This window comes from Pan troglodytes, chromosome 19, assembly GCF_028858775.2.
Source record: "Pan troglodytes isolate AG18354 chromosome 19, NHGRI_mPanTro3-v2.0_pri, whole genome shotgun sequence".
In the NCBI taxonomy this organism is placed as follows: Eukaryota; Metazoa; Chordata; class Mammalia; order Primates; family Hominidae; genus Pan; species Pan troglodytes.
The window spans coordinates 37,071,920-37,095,530 of record NC_072417.2 but is presented as its reverse complement, the minus strand read 5'-3'; the positions used below and the strand labels follow the sequence as shown (position 1 = coordinate 37,095,530).

Sequence of the window (23,611 nt, the reverse complement as noted above, 5' to 3'; positions counted from 1 at the left end):
GAGGTTGAGGCAGATGGATCACTTGAGCCCAGGAGTTCAAGACTAGCCTGGGCAACATGGTGAAACCCTGTCTCTAAAAAAAATAGAAATAAAAAAAATTTTTTTAATTAGGCAATATTTAAGACAGTTACAAAGAATAATATCATGAACCCCCATGACCCTATCTCCCATTTTTAAAAAATGATAATTACTCATTCCACTGAAGCCCCTTATGGCACCCCACTTTCTCCCACCCCATAATCAACATATATTCTTACTGCATGTTTATATTCCTGAGCAATTCATAGTATTCTATTATGTTATATAGTATATATATAATATAGTTATTCTACAACTTTTTCTTTAACATTTTTGAGATTCAGCTATGGATTCATGTAACTCTGGTATATTCATTTGTAATTCATATGTAGTATTTTATGACTGTATCACAGTTTAACCATTTGATGATGGCCATTGTTTCTAATTTTTGCTAATTAATAATAATTTTGATAGCTGACATAAGAGTGTTCATTATATGTTAGGTAAGAGCTTTCTATAAATGCTGCTGGGAACATTTTTACGCAGAATGTTTCTATATACCTAGCGGTGAAATTGCTGGTAGCAGAGTTGTTGTTAATCCACACTTATTTTACATACTTTTTCAAAGATTAGAAGTGAGTAGGATATTTGTCAGCTAATAAAAACAATGAAATCTGAGCTTGGATTTGAATCTAGGTCTATCTCCAGAGCCCACACTCTAAACCCTACTATAGTGTATACATTTGAACAAAAAGCTAATTTCAACACTATAGCCAAATTACTATTTCTTTTTCATAAGGACTCCTTGGTTGTAAAGGCAGCAAGGCCAACATTGACTCTAGGATCTAAAAATAAATTACTAACACATCAAATAGATTGCATTGCTTTGGGCTTGGCTTTATTTAGCAAGTAAAGAGAATGAAGAATGTTCTTTCTATGCATTTTCTATGTTCTGTGTGCTTCATGAACTAATACTTTTGTTATTCCTCTAAAGGAAAAACTATCTTGAAAACATTTCCCAAGAAATTCTACCACAAACTGAAACTGGCTTTGTAAAATTACTTCAGCCTAACTCCCCTTCTAAATAAAAACCTAAGGCCATGAGGATCAGGATTTGATGTCTATTCTAAAGTGTCTTGTTTGATGCCCAGGTTGGAAGCATGTCACTATGAGTCAACTAAGCAATAACTAGAATATTATTTATTCCAGGCATCTTTCTTTCTTTCTTTCTTTTTTTAACTTTCTGTATTTTGAGAACTTCAAGGTCTATGAATCATTACCCACCTATAAGATGAATTAAATTTAACTGAATCCCAGTATTGTGAAGAATTAGTTTTTGGCCATTTCCCTTTACTCTTACACTGTCCTGATGAATATATGAATACAATGAGCATAGAATAACCAGTAGTAGAGATTGCTCTCGTGTTCATTCATTTATTCAACAGAAGTTTAATGAGCATCTACTATGTGCCAGGCTGTATACTAGGTGCTAGGCATATATCTATGAATAAGACAGAGCAGTTTTTTCCTTCCTTCATGAAGCTTTAATTCTATTGGCATATTGTTCTTTTTCATATATCTGGTAGAGGAGGATTTATATTAGTAGTCTACAGAGCATTTATTTAATATTTTTCATTTGCCACACCCAGGCACTGTCACAGGGTAGCACAAAGTCTTCAGTAAGATTGGAGAGCATAGTCATTGCCTGGGCATTTATCTGTGTCCAGTATAACTCTGATCTGTATTGAGCTGCTCATCAGATGCTAATACATACCTAACCTGATGAAGGTTAGTGGTGTTTTGGAAAAGGCAAAAGAAACACTGAGGACAGGTGGGTTTAGAATTTGAATCTGTCAAACATAAGTTTCACTTGTAAAAAGATAGATTTTTGACTATTCAGATTTGAAAAGGCAATTTAACACAATTCTACAAAACAAAAGGATGATTGCATACTGTAAGTGAAAATGGAGAAGATTAGTACCAAAGCATGCAGGACATGGCTGTATATATTGGATTTAAAGCCAGTTCCTGAGTATTCGTTAGCTGGTTATCCAATCTGTGGATCATTTAAACCTCAATCTTATTTCCTCTTGGTAAGAGTCAAGGAAAGAAGAGAGAACGTAATGTTGAGGTTGAAGGAACCATAATTCCTTTGGGGTAAAAATGTAAAAGATCGTTTCTCACAGACCCTATATAACATAATCCGTAATTCATTTTATGGCTCCTATTAATTACCTTATTATTTTAAGTATGTTTTAAAGGACTGCATTTGAGTAATGGATCCTCTTTAACTGAACTTCTTTTTAGTTCTGATACAACACCCCTTTTAAATGGATCAAGCCAAGACAGAATGTTTGAGACAATGGCGATTGAGATTGAACAACTTTTGGCAAGGGTAAGTGCTTTCTGTTAAATGGCTATTTTGCAAATAACTGTATACTTGTTAGGTAGGATCCTGGATTATATTGAGACAGACATGTTTATTGAAATTATCCATTCCATTCAATATGTGTACCTCCCCACACCACTTGAATTTTGATGACAGCCATTCTCAGGTGATATGATGTTATTTTGGTCTTTATGGATTATGTGGGGGAATGCTGAATTCTTACTTGCTCTCTTGTTTGTTTTTTGTTTTGTTTTGTTTTGTTTTGCTGTCAACCAAAAGGGCATATAGGCAAATAATTTGCTTTTAGCTGTTTATAGTGCTTAGTAAAATATTTTGATTGTTTTTTTTTTCTTTATTTCTAGCTTACAGGGGTAAATGATAAAATGGCAGAATATACCAACAGTGCAGGTGTCCCCTCCTTGAATGCAGCCCTGATGCATACATTACAGCGGCATAGAGACATATTGCAGGTAATATATTGGGCTCGAGATGTTTTCATTATCACAGGAGTTTGGGTTTTTTTTTTTTAATCCCTGCATTGGATATGTGCACATATATTTAAAAGGACAAAGAGAAAAATCTGAGAAAATAAATGCCGTGCTAAAGGGACTTGTTTTACTTTTTTTTTGGGTCACCATTATAAAATTCTGAAAATATCTAATAGCTCTTGCTATTTCCTGGCGAAGTTGAGTAATATTCATCACTGGGTACATATACTTCCACTATGGGAGACCTAGCTAGCTAGCTGTAACAGTGAAATAGCCAATGGTCATGTATAGACAATAACATGGTGGGTAAGCGTGTACTTTCAGCTGGCTTTGAAGATAATATGGAGGGGGAATGATTTACTATACTTAGTATATTGTTTAAGAAAACAGTAAATGTGTATGCACCAATAAAACTAAATAAACTTTTAAAGATTTAAATGGAGGATATGTTAAAAATATGGTAGTACAAATAGGAAGGCAATTTTTTTTTTTTTTTTTTTTGAGATAGGGTTTCTCTGTCACTCAGGCTGGAGTGCAGTAGTACAATCACAGCTCACTGCAGCCTCAACCTCCCAAGCTCAAACAAGCCTCCTACCTCAAACAAGCCTCCTACCTCAGCGTCCTGAGCATCTGGGACCACAAGCACATGCCACCACGCCTGGCTAATTTTTTAAAAGCTTTTGCAGAGACAGGTCCTTGCCATGTTGCCCAGGCTGGTCTCTAACTCCTGTGTTCACGAGGTTTTGCTATATTGCCCAGGCTGGTCTCTTAACTCCTGTGTTCACAGGTTTTTGCTATGTTGCCCAGGCTGTTCTCTTAACTCCTGTGTATGGGCAATCCACCCCCTCAGCCTTCCAAAGTGCTAGAATTATAGGCATGAGCCGCTGTACCCAGCCACAAATATTTTTAATATTGAGAAAAGTCAGCAACTATTTCTAATTTTAAAAACTGTTTTTAAAAGTAGGAATAGATGGCCGGGCGCAGTGGCTCATGCCTGTAATCCCAGCACTTTGGGAGGCCGAGGCAGGTGGATCACCTGAGGTCAGGAGTTGGAGACCAGCCTGGCCAACATGGCGAAACCCTGTCTCTACTAAAAGTATAAAAATAAGCTGGGCATAGTGGTGGGCGCCTGTAATCCCAGCTACTTCTGAGGCTGAGGCAGGAGAAGCTTGAACCCAGGAGGTGGAGGTTGCAGTGAGCCGAGATTGCACCACTGCACCCAGCCTGGGCAACAGAGTGACTGTCTCAAAACAAAAAAAAAAGATGTAAATATTGGAAAAGAAGAGGCAAAATTTCTGTGAGGTAGCAGGATAAAATTATATGTCTAGTACACGCAAGAAAATTACCTGATAAAAAGTTAGAAACAATTAAATTCAGTAAGATGGTAGATCACAAAATGAATACATAAAAGCAAATAGTTTTCCTATTATGATAGGAAATAAATGATAACCTGTTAGAAAATACAATGGAAGAAACTATAAAGCATTTATATATGAATTAAATAAGAAATGTGTAGGACTTGTATGTGCAGAATTCTACTGAGGGACATAGAACAAGATTTAAGTAAAGGAAAGAATCATTCTGTTTTTGGATAGGAAGACTTTCGTCTAAATTGCATGACATCCCAGTGGAAACAGCAGGGTTGTATCGTTGTTTGTTTAATTAAAAACAAATGACATAATGACACCAAAGTTCATTTGGAATCATAGACATACAAGAACAACCAAGAAAAACAACCTGAAAATGAAGATAAGTGGTAGAGGGTTCCTAGTTCTACCAGATCTTAAAACCTGTTAAAAAGCTGGAATAGTTAAGACAGTTTGATACTAGAGAAAATAAATAAATAAATAAAAACAATTAAACAGAGTTTATATGTAGACCCAATTATGTTTGGAAATTTTTAGTTTCTGATAAAGATGTTGTTTAAAATCAGTGGGGCAAAGAGAAATTATAAAATAAATGGAACTATAACCATTGCCTAATTATTCAGAGATTTTAAAAAAACAATTCTATCTCAATCCTCACATCCAGAACAAATTCCAAATGGATCCAAGAAGTATAGAAAAAGAAACCATAAAGCAGAGGTGAAATTTGTAAACTTTGGAGCAGAAAGGACTTTCTAAATAAGACTTGATACTGGAAACCATAACGAATGGCTAATTTGCTTACTACACAGAGATATAATAGAAATAAGAAAAAGACAGTAGGAAAATGGACAAAGGATATAAAATTGCTTACAAAAAAATGAATGGCCAAAACTATAAAAACATTTTCAGCAGTATTTCCAAATAAAAATACAGAAATCTAAAAGAGGTGATTTTTCACATGTCAGATTAGCAAATGTTGAAACATTTGTAACCCATTATTGGCAAGAGTAAAAATTTAAAAAGGGCACTCATATATTGCTGGTGGGAACATAAATTGATGTAATGTTTATAGAAGGCAGTTTAGCACTACCAGAATTTAAATGAATGTAAGATTCTTTGATCCAGTTATTCTTTTTTTTTTTTTTTTGAGACGGAGTCTCACTCTGTTGTCCAGGCTGGAGTATTGGAGTGCAATGGTGCGATCTCGGCTCACTGCAGCCTCCACCTCCTGGGTTCAAGCGATTCTTCTGCCTCGGCCTCCCGAGTAGCAGGAACTACAGGCGTGCGCCACCACGCCCAGCTAATTTTTGTATTTTTAGTAGAGATGGGGTTTCATCATATTGATCAAGCTGGTCTTGAACTCCTGATGTCATGATCCACCCACCTCGGCCTCCCAAAGTGCTGGGATTACAGGCATGAGCCACCGTACCCAGCCCTGATCCAATTATTCTATTGCTAGGCATTTACTCCTTTTTTTTTTTAAGCTCTGTTGAACTTAATAGACATTTACTCTTTAAATATACTTTTTTTTTTTTTTTTGAGACAGAGTCTCACTCTGTCACCCAGGCTGGAGTGCAGTGGCGTGGTCTTGGCTCACTGCAACCTCTGCCTCCCGGGTTCACACCATTCTCCTGCCTCAGCCTCCCGAGTAGCTGGGACTCCAGGCACTCGCCACCATGCCCGGCTATTTTTTTGTATTTTTAGTAGAGATGGGGTTTCACCATGTTAGTCAGGATGGTCTCGATCTCCTGACCTCATGATCCGCCCGCCTTGGCCTCCCAAAGTGTTGGGATTACAGGCGTGAGCCACTGCGCCCAGCCTAAATATAGTTTTTTTAAAATAAAAGAGTTCAGTTAAAAAAATATATGTAAGAATGTTTATTGGCAGTATTTTTTTTTTTTTTTTTTTGAAACAGAGTCTCGCTCTGTTGCCTAGGCTGGAGTGCTGTGGTATGATCTCAACTCACTGTAACCTCTGCCTCCCAAGTTCAAGTGATTCTCCTGCCTCAAACTCCTGAGCAAAGTAGCTGGGACTACAGGTGCGTTCCACCACACTGGCTAAGTTTTGTGTTTTTAGTAGAGACGGGGTTTCGCCATGTTGGCCAGGCTGGTCTCGAACTCCTGACCTCTAGTGATCCGCCCACCTCAGCCTCCCAAAGTGCTGGGATTACAGGCATGAGCCACCCTGCCTAGTCTGGCAGTATTTTTAATAGCAAACAAAATGAAAACAACTAATGTGTTTATCAGTAGGGAATTTATTAAATTGTGATAGTCATAAGATAATATTCTATGCAGCTATTAAAAAGAATGATGTAGATTTCTTTTTCCTAATATGGAAAGATTGCTTGATACTTTATGAAGTACAAAAAGCAAGGTGTACATCAGAATGTATATTATGACTTACTTGGCAAAGTGAAAGAAATAATAGATAAGCTTGTATATGTAAAAACATATTTCCTGGCCAGGTGCAGTGGCTCACGCCTGTAATCCCAGCATTTTGGGAGGCCAGTGTGGGTGGAACTGTTGAGGTCATGAGTTCAAGACCAGCCTGGCCAACATGGTGAAACTCCATCTCTACTAAAAATACAAAAATTAGCTGGATGTAGTGGCACGCTCCTATAGTCCCAGTACTAGGGAGGCCAAGGCACTAGAATCGCTTGAACCCAGGAAGTGGAGTTTGCAGTGAGCTGAGATGGCACCACTATACTCCAGCCTGAGCGACAGAGCAAGACTCTTGTCTCCAAAAAAAAAGAAAATAATAATTTCCTGGAAGAAAATACAAAATGATGGTAACAGTTATGAGGTATGGAGCAGAATGTTTTGTTTTCCTTTGTTTCACCTTTATTTCTTTTGGTGCTCTTTTAATATTCTCCTCCATGTTTATGTGTTACTTTTGTTTTTTAAAAGGTCAACAGGGACTCTGTGGGAGACAAGATTTTGATTTTCTTCTTTATCTACATCTCTGAATTTATGAAAAGTAATGAAATACTTTTAACAGTGGTACGAAAATAGTAGAAAATGTTTAAAGATTATTTTGTTCCTTATAATTCTCTTGATTCTGTTCTTTTTTGTTTAGGAATTAAATTTTTTGTGAGAGCTCCAAAATGATGAAATTTGAAAATAAGCTCTATTAAGTATACTACTAAGTAAAAAGAGCCTCTCAAGTTTTCTCCTAGACTATTTGAAGTTATTTTATCTCAGAATTTTTTTCTTCTTAATTCTGCCTCGTAAGACAAAGTACTAGGAGGTACAAAGGATAGTGATTTAATGTCACTGTTTCCCTAGCACTGAATTATTTTCACTTGAAAGAAGTTGGTCACTCTTCAGGAAAGTAATTTTAAAGTTATTTTTACCTTTGGTTAATTTGATTTCTTAAATAGCAGTTTTCTTGACAAATTTACAGTGTGATGATGATACATAACTGGTTCAGTGAGATGAAAATCCATAATTAGCTTCTGTTGAGACTGGATGTTGATTTATTACAGGATTATACACATGAATTCCATAAAACCAAAGCAAACTTTATGGCAATACGGGAAAGGGAGAATCTCATGGGATCAGTACGAAAAGATATTGAGTAAGTTACTTTTTATATTATTTTGTAGAATATTTATTCAGATTTGGCTTTAGGATATGTTCACGGTTAATTGCAAATTGAGTGGCAGAACCGTGGTTGAGATTTTAGGGTTTCCAATTCCCATTTCACTGTCTTTTTAACATTGCTGCTACAATGTCATCCTAATCTACTTTTCCATTTTTATCTCATGCTTCCTCTTACTTTATCATTGGCTCCTGCCAACCTTGACTTTCCTGTCTTAATTCAAAGTCCAGCTTAGGTGGTTCTTCATGGTTCTCTGATCTCTTACCTCCCACCCTAAGAATTGTAATGTTACTTTTATGATCCTCTGCAGATGTGTCAAAGAAAAAAAAATTCTTTAATTGTAACATTATCGGTAACTGAAGCTCCCCATGTTTCTCTTCCTGATTATCACCTATCCCCTGGCCCTCTCCCTTGTCCCAACAGTTACATATTACAAACAGTAATATGTACAAACTCACTCATAGCCTTATGTTAAATTATTTAAGGACTCCCAACATTCTCATACTGATCTCAATCTATAATTTTAAATATTTGGTTTTTTCTTCTGTCCCTTCACCTCACCTTTAATGATCTATTCTACCATTTCATATGCATTTTTGGAAATTTTTTTACAACTGAACACTACTGACAAAGTTAAGTCCCATGGGCGTCTCATTGAAGCTGAAGATGTTCCAATTTGGAGCCATCTAATGATACCTGTCATCATCTCATTTGTGATAAATGTGATAAATTATGTGATACATTTTATAAACTATGATACACATTTATGGTAAACTGTATATTATGTGTACTCTCGAAAACACTTTCCTAGAGATCCTTTATTTTATTGTAACAGTTTCAACAGTAAGATTGTTGTAATATTTTTAGTCCTTCAGGACATTTAAGTCTTTTGTTTAATTGCCATGTAGTCCATTTATATATATGTTTTGAGGAATGCATTGGGAACCCATATAGGGGATGGTCTTTAATGTATAGACACTGAGCCCCCCCCATAATTTGTGGGAATCACTAGAATGCAACCCATTGTAATAACTTGCTTTTTGAAAAATGGCCATAAAAGATATGTTCATCTATTCATTAAACTGTCTCCTGAGTATCAACTCTGAGTTAGTCACAGCAGAAGGTAGAAATGAAAAGACCGGCCAGGCGTGGTGGCTCCCGCCTGTAATCCCAGCACTTTGGGAGGCTGAGGCAGGCGGATCACTTGGGGCCAGGAGTTCAAGACCAGCCTGGCCAACATGGTGAAACCCCGTCTCTACTAAAAATAAAAAAATTAGCTGGGCGTAGTTGTAGGCATCTGTAATCCCAGCCACTCGGGAGGCTGAGGCAGGAGAATTGGTTTAACCTGGGATGTGGAGGTTGCAGTGAGCTGTGATCATGCCACTGCACTCTAGCCTGGGTGACAGAGCAAGACTCTGTCTAAAAAAAAAAAAAAAGGAAAAGACCAATGTGGCCCTGTAGGAGTTTAGAATCTAAGTGCTAGAGGAAAGTATATGTAGTAGTTTACACAGTATTTTTTAATGTATTATATTTTTTGGCCTCATAGCAATCTTTTGGTTAAGATAGAAATGATCAGTCTCATTTTACAAAACTAGGTATTGAGACACTTGTCTGAGGTGAAGTGGCTATGAAATGATTCAGTATAGATTTAAATCCAAGTCATCAGTCTCCTGAGTCCAATGTGTTCTTGGTTATATTATTCTGCTTTCCTTGGTGGTGGTTTCTCCTGTAGCACTGCCTTTCAGCCAGTATTTCAGTTTTAACAGCATGTTGGCTGCAGTGAGCCAACATTGTGCCACTGCATGCCAGTCTGGGTAACAAAGTAAGACTCTGTCTCCAAAAAAAAAAATTGTTCCTGATACTTTATTATTAGTGGAAAACAGAAAAATTAAATTTTTGATAGTAGTGATAAGAGTAATTTTTTTGTCAACTTGAATACACTAAAGACCAAAATGGTTATCCTTAAGTGTGCCAAAATGAGCAAATCTTTAGCTTGATTTCAGTGTTCCTTAGGCTTCAGTTGGTGGACCGCATATATTATTGTGAAAGAAAACATTTCATTTCAACAGCTTTCCCACCCTGTGTGCTGTGTACTAAATCAGTCCTAAGTTTTACTTCTACTTGGAGAAAAATGAAGATATCAAAGATAGGAGGTAAAGGAAAAGTAAGATTGTTTTGGTTGTTTGTTTCAGAATGTTGAGTTATTTTGGTGAAAAACAGTAAACTGTTGGGCCTAAATTAGAGATGCAGAGGCATTAATATTTATCTACCTAAAATAGATAACATTTTTCAGAGGGAAATGCAAAGGATTATGTACTTTCATTGTTCATTCAAAACTCTGGAGAGGCTCAATTTTTCTACTTACAAGATCACTAGGGTCAGTCACTTAATCTGATTTTGTATTCTCTGCCAAAAATGTTTTTAAATTTTCTCTTTTGTCCCAGGTCATATAAAAGTGGGTCTGGAGTAAACAACAGAAGAACTGAGCTATTTTTGAAAGAACATGACCACCTTCGAAAGTAGGTATTGAATGTATGTGCATTATGTGGTTTTCCACATTTATTAATTCATTTACTTATGTAACCAACATTTTATGATGTTTATTATACTGAGTGCCTTGTCCATGCTAATTCATTTTATTCTCCTAATGACTCTTTTCAATAGAAAAGGAATTGCAACTGTTCCAACCATAATTAGGAAAGATCCTATGCTGTTGAATATTTCACATCACTTAATTGTTACCTTAATATGGTTGTTTTTTTTTTTTTTTTTTTTTTTTTTTGAGATGGAGTCTCGCTCTGTCACCCAGGCTAGTGCAGTGACTCAATCTCAGCTCACTGCAGCCGCTTGCCTCCCGGGTTCAAGCGATTCTCCTGCCTCAGCCTCCCAAGTAGCTGGGACTACAGGCGTGTGCCACCATGCCTGGCTAATTTTTTTGTATTTTTGGTAAAGATGGAGTTTCACCAAGTAGCCAGGATGGTCTCCATCTCCTGACCTCGTGATCCACCCACCTTGGCCTCCCAAATTGCTGGGATTACAGGCGTGAGCCACCACCGCACCCGGCCAGTGCATGTGCTAATTCTCTACAGAGTGAGACTGAGACAGGATGAAACTGAATGGAATAAGAGCTCCTGATGAATTAGATGAGTCGTAGAGACTGAAAAGATGGGCTTAGTCATTGCCCTCAGTATGATAATACAAGCTTCTAAATACTTCTCTTAAATCAATTTTTTTTTGTAATTACAAATACTTGCTAGGTAGTAAAATAACATTAAAATTATCAGTAAAATATGTTTACAAAATAATGTGAAAAACTTTAGTTTTTCAGTGTTTTTGTATTTCATTTGCCAAGTGCTTTGAGGAAGAAGTGGCAAGATTTTTTTGAAATAACTTTAAATAACAAAAGCTATAAATGCCTTTCATAGTGCTCATTTTAGAAAGTATGGATAGTTCAACAACACAAAAAGAAAATTGAAATGACACATTACTACAAATTCTGTAACATTTTTTACTCTTCAGTAGATTGCAAGCTTTTTCCCATATAATTTGATTGTTTTTTTAAAATAAATGGTGCATATATTCCATAATAAAGATAAACCATAAATTATGTAACCATTTCCCTAATGTTGGCCTTTTGGGTTATGTTCTGTTTTTACTGTTATACACAGTAAAGCCTTTGTGTGTATCCGTCATGATTTCCTCATTCTAAATTCCTAAATCAGAATTGCAGGATTAAAGAACACACTCATTTGCAAAGTTTTTCTATAATATTGGCAAATTTCCAAGTTTGATATTTTGCAGTAGGGTCAGACCTTTTATGGCTAGAACTATGTTTAAGCTTTTGCTTCTTCATAAATATTGTTTTTTAATGTTAATGTAATTTTTTACTTGCTCCAAAAGCACATATTTTTGCCTGGAAAAAGAGTAAATCAGTTTTTGTAAATGAATGCCAGACTTAACACACACACACACACACACACACACACACACACACACACAACTTTGTAATGAATTGTTTTTACCAGCTCTCCTTAATACTCTTTTTATCTAAAAATAAATGCTGTTAGGTTTTAGCAATTTGTGTTATGGATGACAAATTTCTTTTGCTATATGGTGGATAAAGTAACTTTCATTTTTGGCTTCTCTTTCCCTGAGTCTGTCAGTCAGAAGAAAATACTGACTTTGAATTAGTGTCAAGCTTGTAACTACTTGTTTTTTGCTGGACTGTTGATACATTCTCATAGGGTTTTTAGTTGCTATTTAGATAATTTCTCTTTCTTTATGTAATTGTTCTTTTTCAGTACTCCCTGATATTTTTCTTCTTGAAAAAGTATCTAGTTAATTTTGTATAGTTCTTCTCCCCACCCCAAGAATTTCTGCCTTTATAATCTTTTCTTTCTTTTTTCTTTAAGACAGAGTCTCACTCTGTTGCCCAGGCTGGAGTGTCACGGTGTGATTTCAGCTCACTGTGCCCTCTGCCTCCTGGGTTCCAGCAGTTCTCCTGCCTCAGCCTCCTAGGTAGCTGGGACTACAGGCACCTGCCACTACACCCAGCTAACTTTTGTATTTTTAGTAGAGATGGGGTTTCACTATGTTGGCCAGGCTGATCTTGAACTCCTGACTTCAAGAGATCCACCCACCTCAGCCTCTGAAAGTGCTGGGATTACAGGCGTGAGGCAATGTGCCCAGACTTTTTTTTTTTTTTGACTTGAGGGTCTCACTCTGTCACCCATTGTTTCTCTCTTTGTATTTATTTTATATAAGATATATGGCTTTTTCTGGCCAACATGGTGAAAACCCATCTCTACTAAAAATACAAAAATTAGCCGGGTGGTGGGCACCTATAATCCCAACTACTTGGGAGGCTGAGGCAGGAGAATTGCTTGAACCTGGGAGGCGGAGGTTGCAGTGAGCCAAGATCACGCTACTGCACTTCAGCCTGTGTGACAGAGCGAGACTCCAGCTCAAAAAAAAAAAAAAAAAAGACATATGGCTGATTATATTCTTGCTGTCTTTATAGATGGAGAATTAAGGAGTAGAGACAGACAGACTATATTACCTCAAACATTGAAATGCCATAATTTATCCAGAATCATACATTCATTACTTGACCAGGCATATGATGCTTTTTCTCTAGAAGCATTTTGTCATTTTGAATAAAATACGTCTTCTGTATTTACCTTAATGAAGTTGACAACTTTCAGAGGTTTTCAGTGGTGAAGATAAACTTGAATAAGGAGATAACTTACACAAGCAGAAAAAGCCTCGTCTCTTCTGGATTCCTTTAATGCCAGTGGTCATCACCAGGTGTAGATCAGTCACCTTTTACCCAGGCTGGGACCGCCACCTTCTCAGGTGTGTCACCTTAGCAATCTTCTGCATCTCACTGTCAGCCAACACATTTTCTCCTTCCAAGCCTCTGCAGTCTCATGAGTTTGTCTGTATTTTTCTTCTTATAACCTACCTTGCTACCTTAGCCAGCCTGGATCTCATAGGAGATTAACTGAAATACTCCCAATGTTGGGCCTTTCCTGTGCCCCTGTCTTCCTGCTGTACCCTGGCAAAATGCCAGCCCAATCCACAGTCTGTTGTTCTACTTCTGTATGAGAGGGCTAAAGAAAAAGCAACTAGTCATACAGATTAACTCTGTTTTAAATTAACTATTAAATATTTTCAACCTCATCTGAGTACTCTGCCTTGCCTGATGCCTTTTGCTTGCCTAGCCCTGTTTAGTTCTCATTCTTTTCAAGAACTTTACCAAATCTTCTCCTTCCCCCTCTTGACCTTCCTGTCTCTTCACCTAATACAGAGGTTCTTAGCTTCCACTTCATTGAGATTTTTAAGGTTTTGATCTTTTCTATAAATTGACCTATAGGAGTATCCCTCTTTGCCCCTTTCCTATAGTTGTTAGGGGATGGAATATTTGTCCTGAGAAGGCCAATACGTGCATTGGACACTTGTCTCTATCCCCATTTGCTGTGTAAGTATTTGACTCTTCAGCCATCCGGTACACTGTCTGTCTCTGGTTTACACCTGCTGTCTCTGTGTCAGCACTCATTCCCGCTTTAGCCCATTGACTTCTTCCCTCACAACACTACTGAACTTGCTGTCAATAGGCACATCAGTGATCTCCTGCATGCCAAGTCTCATGGACATTTTTCTTCATGTTGTTTGGCTGCTGCTCTGCCTGACTTGATATTATAGTCTCCTTTCCTTGAAACCCTAGGCTACTGTGGCACTACACTTTACTGATTCTCCACTTACCTTTCTTACTTCTCTTTTGTTTTTTTCCTGAGTCCCTCCAGATGTGGCCTAGGAATCCTTTTAAACACAGCGCTCCAGGCAGAAATTAGTTGGAGTTAGTTCACAAGATGCAATTTATTTGCCATCCACCCTTGCATTTCAGCTCCATTATTTGTCCTTGACATGCTTGTCTATAAAAACACTTTCTCCTTCCCAGAGATGGCAGCTAACAATACCTAGCAAAGAGAAATGGGAATTTCATTCACAATGTCATAGGGAAAGCAATTGGTAAAATTATTTTACTGCCAAGGATAATAAGATTAGAGAGTTGAAGAAAGAGGCATGAATTCTGAAATTGTATAGAACCATCTAAAAGGTAAAGCTGAGGAGATTTATCCATACTTACAGGCTGTGACTGTTTTCATAGAAGTACTCTCTGATTTATGGGCATGTCATTGATTACAACTAGAATTGCAGATTGTGCACATTAAACACATCAGCTTAAAAATCCTTGACATTTTAAAAATACCTTTGGCAGAGTTTTAGAGTAGTCATGATATTTAAAATATTATCCTAATTTGTTGGTTTCCTAGAGTATATTTTCATTTAATCATATGTATGATAAGAACATACAGACTTCTTGCTGGGGGCATTGGCTCATGCCTGTAAAGCCTGTAATCTCCGCTACTCAGGAGGCTGAGTTGGGAGGATTGCTTGAGGCCAAGACTTTGAGATTGGCCTGGGCAACATAGCAAGACTCTGTCTCTGAAATAATAATAATAATAAAAATACTAAGTATATTTCTTGGTTTCTAGGGTTAATTTTTTTTCATCTTCCTCTCATTAATTTACCACTTTTATCTGACTAAGATACCTTAAGTTTCTTTATTCCTTGGATTGGTAGTATAGTGAAATGATTAGGGCAGGGTTTTGAAGCCAGAGAGTCCTGGGTTCAAATCCTGGTGTGGACTCTATCTTTTTGGGGTAAGGACCTTTTTCTCTGACTTTCCAGTGTCTTTTAAATGGGTGAAATAACCCTTACTTTATGGAATGTTGCAAAGATGAGAGAGGATGTATGTAAAATGTTAACCTATTACAGAGCTTGATATGGAGTAGACGAATTCTAAAATTACATTGAGCCATTTTGCCTATAGTGGTGTTAGAATAGAAAAGTATACTCATACATTAGAATTGTGCACCTAGAGCTAAGTGATTCCAGCCCTGTGGAACCCGTCAATGCCAGAATGGCATGTAGGACTAGATAGATGAATGTCACCTCACCCTGATTGTCTATTAAAACTCAATGTATGGCCAGATGCAGTGGCTCACGCCTGTACTTCCCGCGCTTTAGGAGGCCGAGGCAGGCGGATCACTTGAAGTCAGGAGTTCAAGACCACCTGGCCAACATGGTGAAACCCCATCTCTACCAAAAATACAAAAATAAGCCAGGTGTGGTGGCAGGCGCCTATAATCCCAGCTACACAGGAGGCTGAGGCAGGAGAATTGCTTGAACCTGGCAGGCAGAAGTTGCAGTGAGCTGAGATCGCGTTACTCCATGCCAGCATGGGTGACAGAGCAATACTCCATCTCCAAAAAAAAAAAAATCAATTTATTTTTAAATTACTCTTATTAGTCATTAGTCTTATTATATATCAGTATAATGAACATTTTATTTATTCAAATCCTTTTTTTTTTTAGATGGAGATAATAAAATTTCAGTTGCATTCCACCTGTTTCTTCATGTGCATATCCGGATGCACATGTAATTTGTTGGTACCAGTTTTGGTTGTTTTAACGAGCATTTGTTGAGCATCTATGATGTGGAAAGTATTGTGCTGGGTGCTGGAGATAGAGAAGTTGAGTAAAGCATAGTGGCATCATCCCTGTCCTCGGTGAGCTCAGCCAGGTGGGGTGGGGAGCAGAAAAGAAATGTGAATCGGTAGTTCCAGTGCAAAGTAATAAGTGCTTTATTATGATATGCAAAGGTTTGTGCGTACCCTAGAGGAGCACATGAAAGGGAGTCATTACTCTGCTGAAGCTTCTGAAAGGGCTTTAGAGAAGTCGAACATATGATCTGGTTCTTGAGGAATGAGTAGGTGTTCTCCAAGTAGAGATAGAAAAAGATTGAAAAGTTGAAACTCAGACCTCATGACCATGCCATTGTCTTCTCTTCTTAAATCCGTATCATTCCTCATACATTATTAAATGGATCTATTTTGAAACGTCACGCATTTACTCATAGTCCAAACCCTCTCCCAGGTTATAGGCCTCACTCTGGCACCTGAAGAGGACACACTGGGCAAAAGAAAGTGAGCAGTGGGGGGGCTCTGAGGGTCACCGGGGTCAGCCGAGGCTGCCATTCTTTTTCCTCATAAATCAGATTTACTGAGGTAGAATTTACTTACAGTAAAAATGTATCCATTTTAAGTTTACAGTTTGGTACGTTTTAACAAATATATAGACTCTTTTAACCGCCACCACAGTAAGACAGAGAACATTTCTATCACCCCAAAAAAGTTCCTTATGCCCCTTTGGAGTCCGTCCCCGTCCCTCAGTCCCGGGCAGCTGCTTACTGGCTTTCTGTCACTATAGATTAGTTTTACCTTTTCCAGAATTTTATACAAATGAATTCATACAGTCTGCACTTATTTCACCTAGCATAGTGTTTCTGAGACTTAATTCTTTTTCTTAAATGTCAGTAATTGATTTCTTTCAATAGCGGGATAACTTCCATTGTATGATATACCATGATTTCTTTATCCATTCAACCATTGTTGCACAGTTGGGTTATTTTCAGTTTTTGGCTATTAAAAACAAAATTATTATGAACATTCATAAACAAAACTTTGTGTGGTCACATGTTCTCATTCCTCTTTTTTTTTTTTTTTTTGAGACGGAGTCTCATTCTGTTACCCAGGCTGGAGTGCAGTGGCGCAATCTAGGCTCACTGCAACCTCCACCTCCTGGGTTCATGACATTCTCCTGCCTCAGCCTCCCAAGTAGCTGGGACTACAGGCGCATGCCACCACGCCCAGCTAATTTTTTGTATTTTTAGTACAGACGGGGTTTCACCGTGTTAGCCAGGATGGTCTTGATCTCCTGACCTCGTGATCCACCCGCCTTGGCCTCCCAAAGTGCTGCGATTACAGGCGTGAGCCACTGTACCCGGCCGTTCTCATTCCTCTTGAGTAAATACTAGGAGTTGTATTGTTGAGTTGTATGGTAAGGATGTGTTCCAATTTATAAGAAAGTGTCAAACTTTTCCAAAGTGGTTATACCATTTTTGCATTCCTGTCAGTGCTGTGTGAGAGTTCAAATTGCTTTAAGCCCTTGCCAACACGCCTTTCTATTGTAACCATTTTAGTAGAAGTGTAATGGTTTTTATTGTGGTTTTGATTTGTATTTCTCTAAGGACTGGTGATGTTAAGCCTTCCTTCAAATGCTTATTAACCATTCACGTATCTTCTTTTTTATTATTCACAACTCACAGGTTATTGTGACATTTGTATATCTTCTTTAGTAAGAGGGTCTGTTCAAGTCTTTTTGCCTTTTGTTTTGGGCTTTTTTCTATTGTGTTATAAGGGTTCTTTGTGTACTCTGGATGTAAGTCGTTTGTCAGATAAAGGTTTTGCAAGTATTTTCTCTCAGCCTGTGACTTCCTTTTCTTTTCATCTGGTGACTTTCAAAAGAGCTGAGGTTTTTAATTTTGATGAAATCTGGTTGATCAGTTTTTTCTTTCTGATTCATGTATTTTGGGCCTATTTAAGAAATCTTGGCTGTCCTAAGGTTACAGATTTTTTTCTTTTGTTTTCTTTCAGGAGTTTTAGTTTTAGCTTTTTTGTTTGTTTGTTTGTTTTTAAACCTGCAGCCAGCATCACACAGTTTTAGCTTTAACATTAGGTTTATAATCCACTTTGGCTTCACTTTTGTGTGTGGTGTAAGTTAAGGGTCAGGATTCATTTTTTTTTAAACACATGTATATTCCATTGTTTCAGTACCATTTGTTGAAAAGACTCTTTTCCTCTGTTTAATCTTTTCAAAGATGTTGACATCTTTCTAGAGAATTAATTGGACACTTGCTAGTTTATTTCTGAACTTTGTTCTGTTCTGTTGACCTACAGATCCATCCTTAGGCTAGTTGTACTCTGGTTACTGTAGCTTCATAAGTTTTGAAATGAGGTGGTGTGTAAGTCTCCTAACTTTATCATGTATCTTCAAAGTTATTTTGACTCCTCTGGGTCCTATGCACTTCCATATAAATTTTAATATCAGATTGTTTAAAAGCCTGCTGAAATTTCAAATAAGATTATATTGAATCTAGAGATCCATTTGGAGAGAATTGACATCTTAACAACTGTAAATCTTCCAATCCAGGAACAAGGTCTTATATGAAAATATACAAAGAACTCTTAAAATTCAACAATTTTAAAGTGGAAAAAAGATCTGAACAGGCATCTTAACCAAGGAAGATATACAGACAATAAATTAAGCATGTGAAAAGATACTTAATGTAATTAAGTATCATTAGGGTACTGCAAAGTAAAACAACAGTAAGATACCACTGCACAACTGTTAGAATGGCTAAAATCCAAAACACTGACAACATTAGAAGGAACACTGAAGGAAGTGGAGTAACAGGAACTCTCACTCATTGCTGGTGTGAATGCAAAATGGTACAGCAACATTGGAAGACACTTAGGCAGTTTTGTTTTCTTTTTCTTTTTTTTTTTCCGAGACAGAGTCTAGCTGTGTCACCCAGGCTGGAGTGCGGTGGCGCGATCTCGGCTCACTGCATCCTCCGCCTCCCGGGTTTAAGCAGTTTTCTGCCTCAGCCTCCCAAGTAGCTGGGATTACAGGTGCGTGCCACCACACCCGACTAATTTTTGTATTTTTAGTAGAGACGGGGTTTCACCATCTTGGCCAGGCTGGTCTTGAACTCCTGACCTCATGATCCACCCGCCTTGGCCTCCCAAAGTTCTGGGATTATAGGCATGAGCCACCATGCCGAGCCTGGCAGTTTTCTTAAAAAGCTAAATATGGTCTTACCATACATTCTAGCAGTCATGCTCCTAGTGATTTACCTAAATGAGTTGAAAACTTACATTTACACAAAAACCTGTGCATGAATGTTTTACAGCAGCTTTATTCATAATTGCCAAAAAGTTGGAAGCAGTCAAGATGTCCTTAAATAAGTGAATGGATAAACAAATGGTGGTACATCCATGCAATGGAATATTATTCAGTCATACAAAGTAATAAGCCTTTAAGCCTGGAAAAGACATGGGGGAACTTTAAATGCATAAAAGCAGCCAGTCTGTGAAGGCTACATACTGTATAATTTTAACTATATAACATTTTGGACAAAGAAAACTATAGAGACAGTAAAAAGATCAGCAATTCTCAGGGGTTGAGGATGGGAAATGGAGGAAAAATGAATAGGTGAAGCACAGGATACTTAGGGCAGTAAAACTCTTCTGTATGATACTGCAAGGATGGATCCATGACAAAACCCCTACCACCGTGCAATGCAAAGAGTCAACTCTAAAGCATGGTGTTTAGTTAGTAATTTATCAGTACTGGGTGATCAGTTGTAACACATGTGGCACACTAAGGCAAGAGGTAATCACAGGTGGAGGAGAACGGGTGTATAGTGTGTACTTTCTACTGAATATTTCTATATGTCTAAAATTGTTCTAGCAATAATTCTATTCATTTTTTAAAAAGGAAAAAGTGATTTTCTAGGATCTCACTGCTAATGACTCAGCTTTTATTTTTTTATTTTCTCCTTGAACTGAGCAGGAATCTGTCAGGTGCTTCACTTTCTGTCTCCCGGTAACTTGCTGTGATTATGAAAATGTTTGTGCTAAACAACCCATGAACAAAGCAAATAAAGATATTCCTTCATCTACCCAGACTGAAAGGAATTATGCCACCATATCAGTGTTAATGGAAGAGAGGTTACAGCTGGTTTCCACTTTCATCTTTGTTTTCCTGTATTTTCCAAATGTGCTCTGTAAAATAAAAAGCTCTTAGCACTGAAACAGTATATATGTATTCTACTGCAGCTTAATTGTATTCAGTTAACATAATTGAAGAGATTAAATAAGAAATGTAGAAATAATTAAGACGTAGATCTTAAGGATCTCTCTGGTTAACTGTAAGTGAAAGACTATCTCACCACAATGCTTAATGTAAATGGTCTGATTGGTTAGTGACAACCTCATCAATTATTGCAGCATGCAAAGGGATTGATTTTTAAATTTTTATTTATTATTCATTATTTAGTATGTACTTGCTTATTTGCTTTCTCATTTAGTTGCTTATTTATTTGCTTATTACTTTCCTACCATTTTAAAAGAGGAAGAAGATACTATCTAAGTGATTTTGCCAAGTTCTTACATTTTGTTGGTTTATATTGCTTTAAGATACATGCTTGAAATCACATGTTTGCTCTTGAAATGTGTGCCTTTTGTAGTGTGTGTGTTGGGGGAAATAAGTTATTTTTTAAAAAGAGAATTATTTAAATATGGCTTTAGTGATTCCTCAGCACGATAACTGGTGATGAAATGTAGCTTATTGTTTTCAGCTAGTTTAAATTGGTCTTGAGACAAATGGAAATTTGTTTCTTAATTACAGGCTCTAGATGACTTTATAGAACATCTCTGGGCTATTATCAAGTGCTTGCTTAAGAAGGACAATTCCACTTGAATTATATATTTTATACCCCAAAGGAAAATAAGTTTAAATTTAATTTTAACCAGATGATGCCATCTGCATGGAGTCACTCTGTTGTTGTGTCCACACGTCCAGGATATGTTTAATGAATGGTGTTTGGTTACTTTATTTGGTCTTAGCCAAATGAGTAAAGACCTGGAGACTGGGCAATTTGAGAAGACATTTAGGAATCACTGGCTTTTCTCTGTTGATGCCACCATATAAGCTAAGGATGACAGTGGGTAGGGAATGTGTGTGGAATTCCTGTGTGATTCACTGTAACTGTGGTGTGCTAAATGCATGGTTAAGCTAGTGTCAGCATCGTCTTCCTGTAAGTTAAAGATCCCTTCTGTGAGCAGGACTCCTGCGTACTCATGTATATTTTGAAATATGCTTTACAGGATATTTTAGGACTTAATAAAAGAAAGATGACTGATGTGTAAGGGGACTTAAAAGGAAGAAAAACCCCTTCTTCTGTAGGGTAGCATATTTGGGATTATAATTTTCGTTTTCTTTAGGTTGGTTTCATTTAACTTTTTTTTTTTTTTTTTGAGTCGGGGTCGTGCTCTGTCGCCCAGGCTGGAGTGCAATGGCACGATCTCGGCTCACTGCAACTTCCGCCTCCCGGGTTCAAGGAATTCTCCTGCCTCGGCCTCCTGAGTAGCTGGGATTACAGGCGCCCGCCACCACGCCCGTCTAATTTTTGTATTTTTAGTAGGGACAAGGTTTCACTATGTTGGCCAGGTTGGTCTCGAGCTCCTGACCTCAGGTGATCCACCTGCCTCAACCTCGCAAAGTGCGAGCCACCACACCTGGCCAGTTGGTTTCATTTTCAAGTGAATCCAGCAAACACTCTTTTTCTTTGACTTGTAGTTCCAGTATTGCTGTAAAATTACTGTAATTTGAGGATAGTTGTCAATCTCAAATATATAAAATGACCAATTTCAGTGACCATTTATCCTTTTACGAAAACCTATTCTATGAAAATACAATTTTGTGCAAAAAGTGGGAAATAAGTGGGGGGCGTAAGTGTTTGCTTTATGAGACTTTATTTGATTCATGTAAATAGAAAATGGTTTCATTACATGTAAAATGTGATTTAAATTGGTCAAAATGTCATTTTCGGAAAGTATACCTAAGATGTATGTACTCATTACGTAATGGGTACTAAAATTGGGTCTTATTACACAGAACAAGGATTCTATCTGTGTGCCACAAACAACTTCAAAGAATTTTCTTTATATGTAATGACACAGAAAGTTGTTCCTTAGCGTCCATTTCAACTCCAGTTCCTCAGGAACATTGAATACAAATTATAATGAGTTTATTTTCCAACTAAAGTGTAGTAGTTAGGCTAGTTTATTAGCTAGTTTAGTTCTGACCTCTATGGTTGAGAACAGATACAAGAGAATTATAGAAAGCAGATAGTGGAAATGATAAAGTGTACCTGGCTGGCTTTCTGACGATTTGTGTGAAGTGCTTGGCTTTGTAATTTTATATTTCTTTCTAGGCTGATACATTGAGTTTATTTAGTTAGAAGTGTATTTCCACAGACTGATTATCTGTTTTTTTAAATGCTTCTTCACAGTTGTATACCACTTAAGGTATGTAGCTTTGTAGCCAATCTAAATTGGAATTGGGTTTTTGTTATTGTCGTTTGGTACATTGGTCACTTTATAAATGTTTAACTTTTTGTTTTGAGTTAATTATAGATTTGCATGCAGTTTTAAGAAATAATAGAGAGAGGCCGGGTGTGGTGGCTTATGCCTGTGATTCCAGTTACTTGGGAGGCTGAGGCAGGAGGATTGCTTGAAGCCCAGAGTTCAAAGATGTAGTGAGCTGTGATGGTGCCACGGCACTCCAGCCTGGGTGACAGTGAGACCCCATCTCTACAAAGAAAAATAATAATAATAATACAAAGAAATCTCATGTACAGGCCTACCAAATTTTGTGTTTTGCTTTATTGCACTTTGCAGATACTATTTTTTACAAACTGAAGGTTGGTGGCAACCCTGTGTCGAGGAAGTCTTGCAGTGCCGTTTTTCTAACAGCATATGCTCACTTCGTGTCTCTGTGTTACATTTCGGTAACAGTATTTTAGATGTTTTCATTATTATCATATCTGTTATAGCGATCAGTGATCTTTGATGTTACTCTTGTAATTGCTTACAACCTCACTGATAGAAGAGGGTGAACTTAATAAATGTTGTGTATGTGTGGGGGTTTTTTTGTTTTGTTTTGAGACAGGGTCTTTCTCAGTTGCCCCCAGGCTGGAGTGCCGTGGCATGATCCCAGCCCACTGCAACCTCCACCTTGTGGGCTCAAGCAATCCTTCTACCTCAGCCTCCTGAGTAGATGGGACTACAGGTGCACACCACTGTACTCGGATATCTTAAAATTGTTTGTATAGACGAGGTCTCATTATATTGGCCAAGCTAGTCTCAAACACCTGGGGACTCAAGTAATCCTCCCACCTCGGCCTCCCAAAATGCTAGGATTACAGGCATGAGCCACCGTGCCGGCCAGTTGTGTGTGTTCTGACTGTGTCATCCACCATCCATTCCCAACTCACTCCTTCTCCTCAGGCCCCTCTCTATTACCTGACACAGAACAGTATTGAAATTAGGCTAATTAATGACTTTGCAGTGGCTTGTAAATATTCAAGTGAAAGGAAGAGTTGCACAACTCTTTCAATCAGAAGGCAGAAACCACTACCTTTAGTGAAGAAAGCATACCGAAAGCCAATCTAAGCTGAAAACTAGGCCTCTTGTGCCCGTTAGCCAAGTTGTGAAA

The 23,611-nt window shown here is 37.6% G+C and overlaps 1 protein-coding gene across 7 annotated transcripts in view; it reads left to right on the top strand.

Moving 5' to 3' along the window:
• Window positions 1-23,611, top strand: part of GOSR1 (golgi SNAP receptor complex member 1) — a 44,836-nt gene that overhangs the window by 4,900 nt on the left and 16,325 nt on the right. For all 7 annotated transcript variants that reach the window (XM_511386.8, XM_063799676.1, XM_063799677.1 and 4 more), the window contains exons 3-6: window positions 2,326-2,413; window positions 2,770-2,877; window positions 7,747-7,838; window positions 10,307-10,381. In XM_511386.8, the coding sequence (XP_511386.3) occupies window positions 2,326-2,413; window positions 2,770-2,877; window positions 7,747-7,838; window positions 10,307-10,381 (363 nt within the window). The remainder of the gene's footprint in view (window positions 1-2,325; window positions 2,414-2,769; window positions 2,878-7,746; window positions 7,839-10,306; window positions 10,382-23,611) is intronic.